This window comes from Archocentrus centrarchus, chromosome 2 (assembly GCF_007364275.1).
Source record: "Archocentrus centrarchus isolate MPI-CPG fArcCen1 chromosome 2, fArcCen1, whole genome shotgun sequence".
In the NCBI taxonomy this organism is placed as follows: domain Eukaryota; kingdom Metazoa; phylum Chordata; class Actinopteri; order Cichliformes; family Cichlidae; genus Archocentrus; species Archocentrus centrarchus.
In genome coordinates, this window is record NC_044347.1 from 5,705,908 (window position 1) to 5,722,419 (window position 16,512).

Here is a 16,512-nt window from a genome sequence, read left to right on the forward strand (position 1 = left end):
CAGCTGACAGAGAGAGAGCGCCACTCATCGCTAGGAAAATCGCGACATCTCCACCTGTCCTTACCTGACCACGTGCCTCGCGTCTCTTTTATACAGCTTTGAGCGTGCGCAGTTTCCGGCTGTGAGAAGTGTCAGGTGAAGCGGAAGTGAAGACAGGAGAGACGCGGGCAGCTTACCTGTCGTCAGTTAAACTAACAGAGACGAAAGAAGAAAAAACAAGAAAAAAGTAAGTTAAATATAAAAGAGTCACTTTAAAGGCGCGAAGAAGAGTTTTTGTGTGTGTGCTCTGCTGTTTCCGTCAGTTTAGGCTTCAGTCTGTTCAGGTTTCACCTGATCAACCTGTACACTCACAGCAGGCACAGTGCTGTTAATGAGCAGTTTTACCAGCAAGTGATTGTAAATGTCCTTAAAATTTATTACTTTACAAAAAGCTGTTTAGTTTGTTGGTTCCCAACATGAGGGTCAAGACCCCTCAGAGGGTCGCAGGCTGAGGGAAACATGGGAAACAAAAACTGGTGGAACACAGCAAAAGAACAAACTGCAAAATCATTATTAAATAATAAATACACAGAGTGTGTACTTTACAAGACCTCTGACAGATTTGTATTCGTTTTTAGCGTTTTATTTCATTAATATTTGTTTCCTTCTGCTGAAGGTTTCTTGATGTTAAAAGGGAGTTTTTCCTTCCCACTGTCACCAAGTGCTTGCTCATAGAGGGTTTGTCTGATTGTTGGGTAGTTTCTGTGTTATTGTGTAGTCTTTACTTTACAATATAAAAAACACCCTTATTTATTAAACAAATTTATTTTATTTATTTATTTACTTTGTTTTTCGGGCAGAGGTTATGTACAGTTGTCTTTTTTTTTTTGTGCTGTATTTTTCTGAGTTATTGTTAGTCTGTGTGGAGGAGGGGCTCAGACATTTTTAAAAGTTTATATTTTTTATTGAGATTTTCTCTGGCATTACCTGTTGCCTGTAAGAATGTTTCCCAAAAGTTTGTGGGAGGTTCTGTTAATGTTCTTTAGTCATTCTCTTGTTGGTTGAGCTCTGACAGCTCATTGGCGTTAACGAGCTGTCGCTAACTGTAAACCAGCTGTGAGTCAGCTCTATGGGGCTCATTTCAGTTATGTTGGGTGTGAAATTAATTAGATGTAATTATAGCAGATTAATGCCATGGGATCCTCCTCATAGGTGACAGAACCTTTTTACATAGGAACATCCGGGTAAAAGCTCCTTTTCCATATCTAGAACCTCTCTTAAGACTTCCCACAAACAACTAGAACCCAAAGGATTATTGTCAACTCCTCAGAAGTTAAAGGAGACAAATCATGCAAAATCCACTTTTTTAACCCTTAAATACATTTTGTTGTGTACTTTAAGTGCATAGCAGTGCAGGTAATTTAAATGTATTCTGTCCCAGTGCTGCGTAGATATCTTTATATTCTTTTTAGGGTCATAATTTTCAGTCCGTTTTCTTTCCACTTACGTCACAGTATTTGCTGTGGAACTGCTAAACAAGGTCATGGAGTTCTGGCTTACCAATTTTGTGAATCTGCCATTTTTTTTCTCTCAGTGATTTTGTAGTCCAAGTTCAGTTATGCTGAAGTTGTAAGTAGACAAGTCAAAATGTTTGGTTGTTGGGTGGATTAACCCACACGATTCCTGACATCGCTCCCCGGTATCGGAGCCTCTTCGAATTGCTTGTTTCTCTGCCGGTAGATCATCATAACGCTGCTATAAAACTACAAAAATGGCTGAACGGGGTGGAGTGGAACGCTCTGCAACCTGGGGGTGCTTGAAATGTCTCATTCACATTTAAAGAGACCGCACCAAAACGAGCTGCTCCAAGACTTGCCTCAGAAAAGGTGTAAACGAGGGGTCTGTGGAGCTGCAATAACGAGGATTTGAATGATATGTGCCCTTTAACAGAACCTTCTTGTTCATTAATAGAACCCTCTACAAATACCAACAGAACTAACTAACCAACAACCAGTTAATCCTGTTTGTAAGATGACTACAGCGCAGATCACCAGAAACTCCTCATAAACAACTAGAAGCCTTTAAAGGGAACTTCATCATCAACACACCCCACCTTGTTCCTATCTAGAGGGTCATTCCACATCAGTTGACCAAATTTAAGAAACATCTTGACCGTCAACTTCACAGATGATCACAATTATATCTCCCTATTCAAAGTCAAAGTGTCATAGTCACATTAAGTCATTTGAATGCGTTCATGTAATCATCAGCACTGTTGATGTCTTCCTCTTTGAGTATATACATAGGTCCAGTTGTGGTCTTTGCATAATTAACCCAGTCAACAAACCCATCTCTACAGCAATTAATGATGTGTCTAAACAAGTGCATGATCAAACAAGCATCTCGAGGCAGATGTTGGAATGCCCATCATAATTCTCCCTATTAGAAAGCCATTGTTTGGGGAAAATACAGAATCTGTGATTAAATGCAGATGGGAAAATTACTATGATGTTGCTGTTAATCTGTTTTCATGCTTCATTATTTCTGTAGTTAAAGGTTGTACTGGGATAATGGTCCATACACAGTTTAGCCTAGTGCATGAGAAGCTCTCTATCAGAAAATGCAAGTATTAGTAAATACTCTGTGAGGCTGTGGATACTGCTTGTAAACAGAAATATAAATATATTAAAAGTTAATTTGGGGAAACACAAAGTACCATCACAGATCTTTGGATATGTTAATACCACAAGCCAAATCTTTTTTAAAGAAAGTCCAGTTGTGAAGTTGTTAGACAATCAATGTGAAAATATTTAAAATATTTTGCCCCCCCTTTGTTTTGTTTTGATTTCCCATTTTCAAGCTCCAATAACTTTTAAGACAATTCATCTGATATGAGCAGTGTTATGGTACAGAATAACTCACATATGTGTTACAAATTTTATTGTGCTACAGGCCTTTAAATGTCGTAGCGCGGGCCGTACTATCAAATTCAAACTCTCAAATATGTTTAACTTCAGCCACATGTTTGAAATTCCATATTCCTGAAGTCATAGTAGAAGATATTTGGCCTGAAAACCTGAATGGCACAGCTAAAATAATTCCCTAGATATAGTTATTTGAAAATGGTTTTATAGAAATTGTTGCTCAGAAAAACCTTGAAAATGCCCCCAGCATCAATAATTTTTTTTTATGAGCAGATAAATAAAAGTAGAAAGCTATAATTTGTCTGTTTCCCTGTTAAAGTGTATCGTCACCCTGGAATTCTTTCAGGGAAATCAGATAACCTCATTAGAGACTTATTCACACACCTCTTAAAGAAATAGAAGCTTATTAAAGTTCAAAGGAACCTTTGCAGACAAAGAGAACACACAGACACAACTAGAACCAAGCAGAATCCACTAGCCATCCTAAGTAATAAATTATCATTTTATATATCAATTTTCCTTTCAAATTCATGCTAATTTTAATGATGTGCAAGTGTTGCACTTACATTTGTTCTCATTATAGATATGACGAGCACGGAAACAATAAAATAAATATAGAAAAATGAAGAGTTAGGATGTAAAACCCTCTAAATCTGCTTGGACCCTTTTCTATTAAAAGAGCCTTTTTTTTTTTTTTTTTTTTTTAAATCTGAATCCTATGGTAAATTTTAGTAATGTCATTTCACAGGCAATGGTGAGGTGCCTTTTTTTTAAAATGTAAATATAGTAATTTACCTACTCTTTAATAGATAATTTATTTTATTTTTTTATTTTTTTTGAGGCAAAACCAGCAAAATCTTCAGTCTGTCCTCTGCCCAGTGTGAATGAAGGCAAAAGGCGCAAATATCAAATTATGATAAAAAGATCTGGAGATCTGACAACACATTTATTTTGACTATAACAGAATAGAAAATACCAGGTCACGGTTTCATGACGGCAGAGGGACGGGTGCATACAGGGTGGCTGTGACTGCATGTGGGTACATGCCAATCCACCTACACATCCCCTGCGAGCAGACCCTCAAAGCAAGAGACGGGAGCCCCGCGCAGGCCGGGAAGTACGCTCGGCAGCCGGTAATGATCTTGTTAGGACTTTGACTTCCTTTAGTTAGACAAGTTTGATTCCCAAACATTTTTTCTACACAAAACAAGGTCAGACTCACCTTCTGCTCTGTTTACAATCTGTAGTACAGCCAGAAAATGCCGTCACATGGTCTGATCTTGCATTCTGATTGGTTCTAGGGACATGGAGGCATTTACGGGCAATGGGAAGTGGCATTTGGAGGCTTTTGATAATTCAGACTAGTCAGAGACTGTATTTAATGGGTTATGATGATTGATTGGTGTATAATACCTGCAGCAGTACAATTTGGGGGCTGCATAGAAACTTCTTGGGCACCACGTTCCCTGCCCTAGAACCTCTACAAAGACCAGTAAAACTTGTGTGGAGATGATTACAATGTAATCACCAGAATTTCTTACAAACTAGAACTTAAAGAACTCCTACACCTCCTTAGAACCTATAAAAAAAAATAAAAATTTGCATTCTTGCCTAGAATCCTCTAAAAAAGACCAACAGAAGTCCTACAAACACCAACAAATCCTCTCTGAAAGATGACTACAACTGATTTAGACTGGCTGATGTGGAGTCTAAGCAGTGCTGCAGGAGCAGTTGTGCATGCTGTTGTGGTATTATTTTTGGATTGTGGTATTTCACATTCAGAATAGAGGACTGGTGGATTTTCTCAGTGATTCCGTGTTTTCTCCATCAGTGCTGGATGCTCAGGTGGAGTTGACTGACTGCTGCAGGAGCCCTTGGCAGTGTTGTTGGTCAGCAGCAGTTGTAGATGTGCTGTTCAGGATGTGTCATGTGTCAGGAATTTGCTGCTGCAGCAGGAGTGCATGTTGGCATGTCGGCAGACTGGTTACAGCTCTCTGACTCTCCCAGCAGAGGTTTCCTGGAAAATGGAATAGAATCCCATTATTGTCATTATACAGAATGTACAATGAGATTGGAGGGCCACTCCTGTTCAGTGCTGTGCAGCAGGAAGTCACACTAATGAAAATATAAAGTAGAACTTCTAAAAATATACAGAAAATAAAATTATGTATGAAAACATAAACCTGGCTTCAACTTTTTAAAAACATTTTTATTGTGAACACTCAGCTGCTGTTTATTCAGATCAAAGAATCAAAGAACTCAGCTAAAAGAATGAAACCTGTCATTATTCATGATGTGTGGTAGCCTACCAAACAATCAGACTTCATGAGGGGGCCAAACGTCCTCTTGTGGGCCCTGTGCTCACTGCCTGGCACTGTGGAGCCTGAGAGGCATTTGCCTTAAAATACCAGAATTGGCAGCCCTGTGCTTTTCACAGATGAGAGCAGGTTCAAGTGCAGGTGGTGGGTCAGTGACGATCTGGGGAGGCACGTCCATGGACGGACACCCAGACCTCTACAGGCTAGGCAACGGCACCCTGAGGTGTTGACATGAAATCCCTGGACCCACTGTCAGACCCTGCACTGGTATAATGGGTTCTAAGTTCCTCCTGGTGCACGACTATGCCTGGCCTCATGTAGTGAGAGTATGCTTGCAGTTCCTGGAGGATGAAGGAATTAATACCATTGACTGGCCCCCATCCCCGCCTGACCTTAATCCAGGAGAACACCTCTGGGACATTATGTTGCACATCAGACTGTCCAGGAGCTCAGTGATGCCCTGGTCCAGATCTGGGAGGAGATTCCCAAGGAGACCATCCGTCATCTCCCAGCGTTGTCAGGCATGCCTACAAGCATGTGGAGGTCATACAAATGACTGAGTACCAATTTGAATTTCAGCAAACTAGACCAGCCTGCTTCATCATTTTTTTTTTTTCAGTTTTTGGCAGTCTTTGAATTCAGCCCTCTGTAGGTTGATATTAAGCCTCTTTTCCAGAGACTTAATATTTTTATTAGCATTTTTAGACTTTTTAAAAACTGTCTTTTACATGAATTTTAAATAAATATATTCTTCCATTTAAAAATATTTTTAATATATTTCAGATACTTTTTCAAATACTTTTTTTTAAACCTGTTTTTTTTGGAAAGGTCAAATTTAAATGTTAAACTATATTAAAAATAATTTTGAGGGGTTTTTATGTTACTTCTGAACCTTTTTTATAACTTAGTAATTCAAAAAAAATTAATATTTAAATAGCAGGCCTTATGCTGTTGAAAATCACAAATCCAATCTTACAAATTTAATATAAAAATGTAAAAATTCAATGATGGTTTATTAAAATGTTAGCATTTATTCCAGAAGTGTTGTCTGTTTCCTATAACTACAAAAATATAACCGGCAGTATGATTCAATCAAAATATTCAGTGGATTTTGATATGCTCATATTTTGTTGGAATAATGTGTTTACAACATTAAACTCATTGATTAGTTATTGGCCAGAACACCACATAAAATGGGACATTTCCTTAGTTTTCTATGTCTGAAAAGTGCATCTTTATTTCATCTTGTTCTGTGGACTGAATGTTCCTCTTCAGTTTGTTTCAGCTTCGAGCAAAATGTATATTTTTCTTCTCATAAGTTAAGAAGTTCGTTAAAATAACGTGCCAGTTACCAGGATAAGTGAGCTTTTGAGTCTCACAGTCCAGGCTTAATGGGAAGTTTGTTTGCCACAGATGGAGATAAGATAAGATGAACTGAAGTGAACAATGAGCTCATTGACGAGCGTTTCTCTATCTCGTTTGTTGTCAGGGTGATGACTTTTCAAGCTGGTGGGGGATAGTGGGGCCGGAGTTGGGAGGGGGCAGCTCTGAATGAGCTGCTGATGCTTTTAATGAGCCATGTAATTTGGGTGTTCACAGTGAGTAACCCCATCCCATCCAACCTGAAGTCCGAGGCCAAGAAAGCCGCCAAGATCCTGAGGGACTTCACTGAGATCTCCAGCAGGAATTCTTTGGACAAACTTATTCCCGGTAACGTGTCAAACTGTCAGCTTCAAATACTGAAGTTTATCTAATACATAAAGTGCAGTTCTCTTTTAATACCTGAGTTCAAATATATTTAAAAGTCTGAAGTACTTTATTATAGCTTTCAGTGTGTGTACTATACTGTATTTGTGTTGTAGCTCATGTGATAGCGAAGGCTGAGGGTCTGGCCATCATCTCCGTCGTCAAGGCGGGCTTCATGATCACGGCCAGAGGAGGCAGCGGCATCGTTATCTCCAGGCTTCCCGACAGACGTAAGACCACCTCTCCACTGCTCACAGTAAAAGTTTGGACTTGTGTACTGGCACCTGTTGCTGTGTTTTGGTTCACTGCGGTGTTTCACATGTATGGAATTTATTAAGCACGCTGCCCAGGTAAGTTACAGAAGCCAAAGTATGTGTGCAGACTTTTTTTCTCTTTTTAATTTTTTTCCATCTGAGAAAACAAAGCCATCTGCAATCAGTCCATCATCAGTTGGTATTTTATAACTTAATCTGCTTCAAGCTGGCACTTCACATTTCATGATTCTCTCCAAACACATTGTCCTGGTCATTGTTGTGGTGCCCCTCAAATTCAGCTCCCTCTTCAGCTCTTGCGCTGTGGATGGATGACTAATCAAGCCCTCATTAACCCTCATCCACAAGCAAAGGGATCCAGGCCAGAGAACGTGAGCTAATGCAAAAATGTAAAAATTACCAGCTTGATGCATCATTAGTACTGGCATGGTGTTCTCTTTTAGGGGCTGTTCTACACAAAACACAAAACAAAAAAACTTGTATTTGCTGGGATGATAAAAGAACCAATAGAAAACCTGTCGGCCTGGATAAACTTTACAGCAGAGTGAAGCATGTTTACAGCCTGCTACAAAACATGGATTTGGATTAAATTTCTCTTTTATACAACTGTAGTACAGGGTTTTTGTTTGGTTTTTAAATTATAAAACTGCTACCTGTCTGCTAGTCCTCACCTTAGCTAATTGGAGTCCCTGAACTGGAACTCTAGTCTATGTTTGTGGTGTTGGTGCCTTTGGAGTGCAGTTAGCTGACACATACTCTGACCTGGTATGCAGTTAATTGCACTGACAGTCAAAGAAATCTGTGCTCCATTTTTGGAGAGTGAAATTCTTTAGTGTTGCTGTTAGACTCCATCAGACTGAGTGCAGCAGCATCTGATTATTGTTCTGGTATTTGATTGTCAGAACCTACAAGATGATTGATTACACATTCTTTTTTTGTTTTTTTTGTGCTCTGCAAAGTGTGCACCCTTCATTAAGGTAAAGAGAGTTCAACACCAGAGGCTGCAGGTTGGGGAGAATAATCTGGTTCAGTTTCTACTTTTTATTTATTTCAAATCTTCCTGAGTCTCTCAATAACCGTTTTGTTGTTTTTGTCTTGTGACATTGTGGGTTGCTGTGGTTAAAAAGCAGGCCTCCCTGCAGTGTTGGGAGGCTGCTGCAGTCATCTGACGCGTCAAGCGTTTGATGTCAGTGAACTGGTCCGGCGGTGGTGGATGTCGGAGTTTGTCGTAGTGCCAGAACCCACCGAGGGTCACACGGGCCTGACTGAGCGGCTGCCACCACCCCCACTCTTCTTCTTCAGGCTCTTTTCTTGGTTTTCTGGATTTTCAGATTAAAGGAGCAGTTCACCACATCTGAATACACTGGCGCCAGCACTGGGCCAAGTCGTTCTTTACAGTCCAGCTTCTGTCTGCGGGAATAATCCATTCTCACTTTACCCATTAATCTTATCCATGCTTGAGTTTTATTCTGTGTGTTTTTGTGACTGCAGGCTGGTCGGCACCTTCAGCCATCGGCATCGCTGGTCTGGGTGGAGGCTTTGAGATCGGGGTTGAGGTATAATCCCCAATCTTATTTTATTTAATTTCCAATTTGACTTCCCAGAGGAAACATTTGTGCTCTTGCTGAGTAAACACCATCAATTAGTAAACTGTTTTTAAAGGTTGCAAATGCAGCTGTTTGCAGGTTGTCCCTCAATGCACCACATCCCTTTTTGGAAAGCTGAAATTAAGGGTCATTTCCTGGTCCCCCCCTCAGGTGTCAGACTTGGTGATCATCCTGAATTACCGGAGGGCCGTCGAAGCCTTTGCAAAGGGTGGGAACTTGACGCTTGGTGGGAACATGACTGTCGCTGTGGGACCTGTTGGAAGGTGAGCTCCCCCCCCCGAAACACAATCTGTCTGCCTTTTAAATGCTTTCTGTTGATGTAAATTATAGCTTACATTTTATTGCTCTATTCTGCTCGGAGATTTATGAGACATTAATGACAGTTTGTGTGTTGAGGCCTGAAGCAGAAACCCAAAATGTCTGAGGTGGGAAAAAAATTAGCTGTGATTTACTTTAGAGCCCAATTAACATGTTATTTTTAGAACGAGGTGGTTTCGGGGCGGTTCAACAGGTTTTGGTGCTCATGTGTTGGCAGGTGTTTTGTGGGCGTGGCAAGTTGTATGTCAGTCAGTTCATTCTCAATACCTGTTACAGACAGACGCCAAATGATGACCTGAGCTGAACCTGTTGGTGGTCAGTTGTTACAATTAGTTCATGTTTGATTATCATTGTAGCATGAAATAAGTGAAACACACTTAATGCACAATGATTGCATAGTAACGTGTTTCAGCTTTACAGAAAAAAGAAGGAAATAAACCTAAAAAAAAAGCCTGCAAACAGGAGAAACAGAGGACCTGGATTTCAGTGGTTCTAAGTGTCCTGTTTTTTGTTTTTTTAGCAATTTATCTTGCATCAAGTGTGTATAAAACATGTTTTGATCTACTGTGACTGATTTCAGGCCTCTGCTTTAGCATTTTGGCCCTACCATGTTGGGGGTTTGCAGACAGAAGTGTCCCTATTTGGATGAGCGCATCAAGCCCTAAGCTATCAACTAGCACTAGCTAGCTTTGTTAGCAAGCTGCATCGCAGAGAAACAAACATCTGCTAGCTAGTACTGAACAACATCCATAAAGACCCACAACTTGCCTCACAAAACCTGGAGCACAGACCTGTTGGACATGAGAGCAGCTGCAGTTTTTAGCACTTCATGTTGACCTCATTGTTGTTGCATCTTTCTTTCTACCTGTAAAACAAATCTGTGCTAGCGCTCATGAATATTAATGTTGTTCTGCACCATTAAAACTTCATCTTTGTCAGATTGAACAATAAAATAAGTTGTTTGTTAGGAATGTCGAGGCGGATGTGGCTCTGCGGAGCACTGCGGCTGTCTTCACCTACTGCAGGTCCAGAGGTCTGTTTGCTGGCATCTCACTGGAGGGATCCTACCTCATGGAACGCAAAGAGACCAACCGCAAGTATGGAAATCACCACTCGTTCTGCTGCGTGTCTGAAGTTTAACTAGTGTTGTCTTTTCCAAACAATTCAATTGTCTTTAATGGAGTGTTTTGGCTGCAGATTCTACTCCCGAGACATCCGTGCATCAGCCATTTTGAATGGTGATGTGGAGCCGCCGTCAGAATGCTATGACCTCTACCACATCCTGGAAGAATACACTGAGGCCTACACCAGTGACTGGACTGCCAAGAACATGCAAACTAAGGTGGGCAAATCCAAAGCTTAAGTCACAAAGGAAGTGCAAACACTGTAGTGAGATTGGTTTCTAGTGAGTTCATTAAAGCCCCTTTAGAGGGACTGGGGTGACGTGTATAAGGCCCCCTACCCCCCGTTTTCAAACTGTGCTGTTTTCAAAGACTCAGAACACCATTGTCGTGCAAACGGTCAATATGAAAAAGACATCTGGATCCGCCGCCCGAGGGCCCAAAGATCAGACATCCACTATTAATTTTCAGCCGTGTCCCTTGTGCAGACAGACTTCCACAGATTCTCAGAATCTTTTGATAATATTATGTACTGTGGATAATGAGATATTCAAAGAATTCACTTTTTTTTTTTTTTACTTTCAGTGTTCCACAATTTGTAGATGCAGTTTGTTTTCTTGCATATTTGTGCCCATGTTTACTTCTGAGAAATTCTGCCTTTGTATGAAGGTGTTACTGACCTGCTGCTAATTAACCCGATCACCTGCAAACCGCTCCAGCTGTTTCCTTTTAGCAGCATTTAGTTTATATCTGAGGTTGTTTTCCTTTTGATCCCTTTGAAGTCATTTTGCATCTTTTTTTTTGGTTTGTTTGTTTTGCATCTCTGTGTGGTGGTTTCCTCTTTTTTTTCCTTTTTCTCAATGATTTGTGTTCATTTTCTGCCCCTTTTTTCAGTTGTTTCTCAGCCCTTTGGGGTGATTGCACATCTGTCTGTGGTTGTTTTGCATCCTTTTTAGTAACTGCGTGCGCTTTCTCTCGTCTCTGTAGTCATGCGGCGTTTCCCTTTATTTTTTCCCATCATTACTGTTCCCTTTTTAAATTTTACATCTCTTTCCATGGTTTTTCATTTTTTTTCTTTGTAACGTTGTGTTTCTGTTATTGTTTAAATGTTCTGTCATTTTAGCAATTTAGGATCTTTTAGTGCCAATTTTAAATCCAAACTTGCCCGAGCTTTAAGTTTCCTTCAGCGCTGCAGTGACGCAGCGATCGTCGCCTGCACATCCGTAACAGCGTGAAACAGAACTGCTGAAAGATTGTTTCATTGTTCTCGGCTGTGGCTTCATAGTGTAGTGGTTTACACACTTGCCTGTCAAACAAAAGATGCCTGGTTTGATGCTTTTGTTTCATATGCAGTGCATAAAGTGTACATTTGTGTGTCTCCAGTCCATTCGTCCAGCCAGACCACCAGCTCCAAACCAGCTGAAACCACCGAGCTACTCTGAGGTGTCTACACCCAGTGCCGGTAAACCATTCAAATACAGATGTTTGTTATTATTTGTTTATGGAAGAAATTGTCCATAATAGTGTGTGTGTGTGTGTGCGCGTGTGTGTGTGCGCGTGTGTGTGTGCGCGTGTGTGTGTGTGTGTGTGTGCGCGTGTGTGTGTGCGCGTGTGTGTGTGTGTGTGTGTGTGTGCAGGAGCTGGAGTGAGGAATAGAAACGCTCTCTACCCGAGCATCTCCGTCTATAAATCTGAAACATCAAGTGAGTTTTACATCATCTTTCATTACTTTCTCCTTTCCTGCGGTTCCTCCTCTTTTTGTGTGCTCTTGTGAGGACTGCTGTGAGTTTTGGACTTTGTGAGCTCACACTGAACCTCAGAGGCTTCAGACTTGGTTTCAGGGTCGATGTTAGGAAGAGGTTTTGGGACTGGAGAGTACAAACACACTTTTCTCTCTTTTAGAGTGTTTGCTTGCGTCCCCTCGGGGCCTTTTAGGCCCTTTTAGTTATTTTGTATCACATTGTAGTCAGAAGGTGTCATTTTTGGTAGTTCACATCTCTGTGGTAAATTTATTTTATCCTTTTTATTCATTTTTGAGTCATTTTTAACCATTTTGTGTCCCTTTTCAGGCAGTTTAATTCCCTTTTCTGCCCCCGCCCCATTTCACAACACTTTTTAACCATTTTTCATCATTTGTGCTCATCTTGTGTCCTCGCCTGGCTGTTTTGAGAGAGGTGCTGTATCTTTTTTTTTTTTTTTTTTTTTTGTGGTCATTCATTTCACTTCTCTGTGCGGTTGTTTTGTGTTGTGTTTAGTATGTTTGTATCCCATTTCTAATTGCCTTGTTTTGTATCTTCCTGTGCTCACATGGCCCATCAGTGCATTTGTTCAGGTCTGTTATTAACCCACGACCTTGGTGTAGCCAGTATCAGCAGCCATTTATAATCCCAGTGCTGTGTGCGAGTGTGTGTGCGAGTGTGTATGCGAGTGTGTGTGTGTGTTAGGAGGGGACACAACTCCTTTGTGTTGAGAAGAGTGAGTCCTCCAGGATAAATGATTAATTTTAGGGTGAGAACTTGGTTTAATATCAGTGAGTCTTCAGGATATTAATGTAAGTCAGTTTGAGTCCCTGTGCAGTGATCAAACACACGTTATGTCAACTATTGTGCTGCAGCGTCCTCTAGTGTTCACAGCACAGACCTGCAGCTCAAACTGCCCATTAACTGTATTGTTAATAAATGTTTAATATTCATTTATTTATTTAGTTTTTTTGTAATTGTGTTTAAAAACTTATTTTAATTGTTAATGTGTTACGGGACACATGTAGAGCTTTTTTCCTCCCTGATTGAACTGTTTTGTTCCCGATCAGGTCAGTCTGCCTCCAGAAACTCTCAGAACAACGGTATGAACATTTTACACATCTGTCGAGCTTAACTAACAAGTTTAACAAGTTCAGCTCATTTTGAATTTGATGGTATAAACAAAAAAGGTGGGACATACTTCCCACTGTGTAGCATTCCTCCTCCTTTAACAGTCTGTAAGCCTCTGGGAGCCGAGGAGAGCCGCTGCTGAAGTTTTGGGAGAGGAATAATGACCCAGTCTTTCCTGATAGAGGATTCTAGCTGCTCAGCAGTCCTGGATCTGCTTTGGTTTGTTTTTTTTTTTGGTTCACGATGCTTCAAATGTCTTCACTTGGTAAAAAGGCTGAACTTCAGGCAGGCCAGTTTGGTACCTGCGCTCTTCTACTGCAAAGCCGTGCTGTTGTAGTAGCCTCACTGTGCAGTTTAGCGTCGTCTTACTGAAATATGCAAGACCGACCTTGAAAACTGATGTCATCTGGAGGCAGCCTGTGCTGCTCTAAAATCTGTATTTACCTTTCAGCATTGTGGCCATAGGCACTAATGCAACCAAACACCTTCTGCTCTGGACGCTGATGCACAGCCGGATGCTGCCTCTCCTCTTCAGTCTGGAGGATGTTTTCAAATTTCAATTTATCAGACCTCAGAATAGTTTTCCACTTTCTCCAGAGTCTCTGAATATTTTGATAGTATGTTCTGTAGAAGATCACATACTGAAAGTCTTCATGGTTTTACGATGAGGATTTTTTTTATGATTAAAACCACTGACCTTTCCAGCCTTTTGTTGCTCCATCCTAACCTGAGGTTTGTTGCTGCCATCAAATTCAAAATGACTTTTTTTTTTTTTTTTTCATGAAATAGTAAAATTCTTAGTTTAGACACGTGATGTTTTCTATGTTGTATTGTGAGTAAAATTTGGGTTTGAGATTTCCAAATCATTGCGTTCCATTTTACTTGCATTTGGCTGTTTTAAGTTTTTTTTTTAAAAACCGAATTGGGTTTGCTAGTTTGAATAACACTGAATAATTAATGGGATTTAATTTTATAATTTTGCTTTCTCAAACTAAATAGCTCTAAAATGTATTATTAAATCAGTAAAAATGGTAAAATACATTAATACAAAAATAATACAAAAAAAATGTATACTATAATTCCAGATTATTATAATTTATACATAACAAATATGTAATTATGTTTTCATAATGATGCATTTGCGTTTGTTAAAAGTAAATTTTTCTGTTTTCATTGTTTGTTTTTTGTTTTGTTTTGTTGTTTTTGTATGTTGGGGATCATCAGAGGGTGGAGCCAGTGGGCAGATGGTTGTCACAGCGACTCACCCGTTTGCAGGGGAGCAGCCAGGTGACCTCAGCTTTGCTCCAGGTGACCGTATCACTGTGATCACTAAGACTGACTCCCAGTTTGATTGGTGGGAGGGGCAACTGGAAGACGGGCGGGTTGGGATCTTTCCCGCCAACTTTGTCACATACTGAATGTGACCCTTGGGAAAAATGAGTTTAGGATATCACTGTTTTATTATGCAACAACACCCCAAAAGTACCAATAAAATTTTCACTGTTTTCCAAAGCTTTACAGACTAAACTTTAAATTAGGTATGAAACAATAATGTTCATGTTAAACTGTTATTTATTTCCAGGAACAAACTGTAATATAGTGTACATTTGAATAAAAAAAAGGCATTACCTTTAAAGAACTGCTTGGTTTAAGTGAAAACAACTATTCCCTTTATTATAATAATAATTATAGTAATAATTTTTAATTACAAAGGATTTACTGAATGGCACTTTTAGGCTTCCGTAGATGTGAGGGGACGTTCTCTCTTTTTGGTGTTCTGGATTTACATTTTCTTTTTAAAATATTGATAGTTTAAAGTCCTGAGATCAGTGCTGGAAAGCTGAAATTTGAATGTCATGTGCTGTGTTCAGGGACCTTTGAAAGGCTGTAAATTTGAGCGCCTGCTACTACGCACTTTCTTCAACTGTTTAAGTCCACTTGTTACAAGGTTACTGTGGAGGTCGTTATGATGATGATGTTGATGCTGGGCAGCCTTTTGTTTGTTTTCCTTTTTTTTTTTTTCTGCGATTAAGTGAAACGGAGCAGGTTACACACTGGGTGAAAGTGGGTTTATGGAGGTGAATGTGCAAATCAGTTTAAATATTTTGTTTTTCTTTACTGTGCACTTTTTAATGAAATGATATTTAAAGCTTGAGTTTTGTTACTGATCACTTTTAAAGTGTCTCCAGGGGAATAAATGGGCTCTGACTGGTGTAAAATATTTTTATTACAACTTTTTTTTTTTTTCCTATTCATATTTTATATGTAATTATATATATATATATATATTTTTTAATATAGCAGCAGGTTTGATTAAACGCTAATGTATCTTTGGGATCATGTACAGAAACCATTAATAAATGTGTATAAAAATGGTGCTTTGAGTTTTTATGTAGATTTTATTTTTTTGTTTTAATTGCCAAAGAAATGGTTCACAAAATAAAAACCTCTTCTTCAAAAAAAACTATAAAGAGAATTTTGTGTAAAATGTGAAATATTTCAAGCCTCTTCATTTTAATTATCATGTCTTGTTGCTCATAAAATGAAGAAACACAGCTTTTCTTCAGCCTTTATAACTTCTGCAGGTTAGTTATGTTAAAACTCTCGGCTATCATTCAACAACGGCAAGAAAAACTCAATGATAACTCAACAATAACCGTGTAGCTCAGCAAAGAGACGGTGTGGAAGCGCTAAAGCTAACACAGCTCTTTAGCTGAACAACTTCATACTGAAAAAAACTCACATTCATTCTCCTTTAAATGTCAGGGATAAACTAATGTTTGGCATAAATAAGAGACCCTTTCAGTGAAGCATAGGTAGAGGAACCTGTGTTCAAGTATTAACTGTCAGTCATCCTCTGCTGTTTCAATCTTTACTTTGGTCTCAGTGATCCAATAAAGGATCCCAGCATGCACGGTCCAGACAGACTGATTGGCTGGAGTTATCTTTCCAGACATCATTTCCTTTCAAGGAAATTTTCAATCTTCACTTTTGTGGTTTCAGAATTTAGCAAAATGTAAAAGACCCACAGATCTGGGGACAGTTCTGTACCTGTCTGACCTACTTATTACAGGACTTCAGCTGGTTTTCTTAAACCTCTTTAGTCTTTAAACAGCTGATACAGAGAGCAAGCCCACAACTTCCAAACTCCAAACCAGAGCGTTACCAGCCTGAACCATCCTAACAGTTTTACTCTGGTCCAGATCAGCTGCTGAGTTTGTGAACTTGAGGCCGTTTTCTTTTCACACAGAGAAAACAAAGTAAACCAGAGTGTGTCCCTGCAAAACGCATGAGAGCCATGTGCCTGGGATGGGACGAGCAAACAAATACAGGAAGAGGTGCCATGTCCTGGAATAG

General features: G+C 39.7%; 1 protein-coding gene across 1 annotated transcript; it reads left to right on the forward strand.

Moving 5' to 3' along the window:
• Positions 1 to 79: 79 nt before the first annotated feature.
• Positions 80 to 15,444, forward strand: sh3yl1 (SH3 and SYLF domain containing 1). Its single transcript, XM_030753061.1, has 11 exons — positions 80 to 226; positions 6,821 to 6,931; positions 7,084 to 7,197; positions 8,731 to 8,795; positions 8,997 to 9,109; positions 10,133 to 10,261; positions 10,362 to 10,506; positions 11,669 to 11,747; positions 11,923 to 11,988; positions 13,095 to 13,127; positions 14,380 to 15,444. Coding segments are annotated over exons 1-11 (1,050 nt in total). The 5' UTR covers positions 80 to 225; the 3' UTR covers positions 14,574 to 15,444.
• Positions 15,445 to 16,512: the final 1,068 nt, after the last annotated feature.

Excerpts from the sequence above, each read along its gene's own strand:
- sh3yl1 (XM_030753061.1), top strand. Across the intron at positions 10,262-10,361 it reads CGCAAAGAGACCAACCGCAA|ATTCTACTCCCGAGACATCC; the intron begins GTATGGAAATCA and ends TTTTGGCTGCAG. Across the intron at positions 10,507-11,668 it reads CCAAGAACATGCAAACTAAG|TCCATTCGTCCAGCCAGACC; the intron begins GTGGGCAAATCC and ends GTGTGTCTCCAG.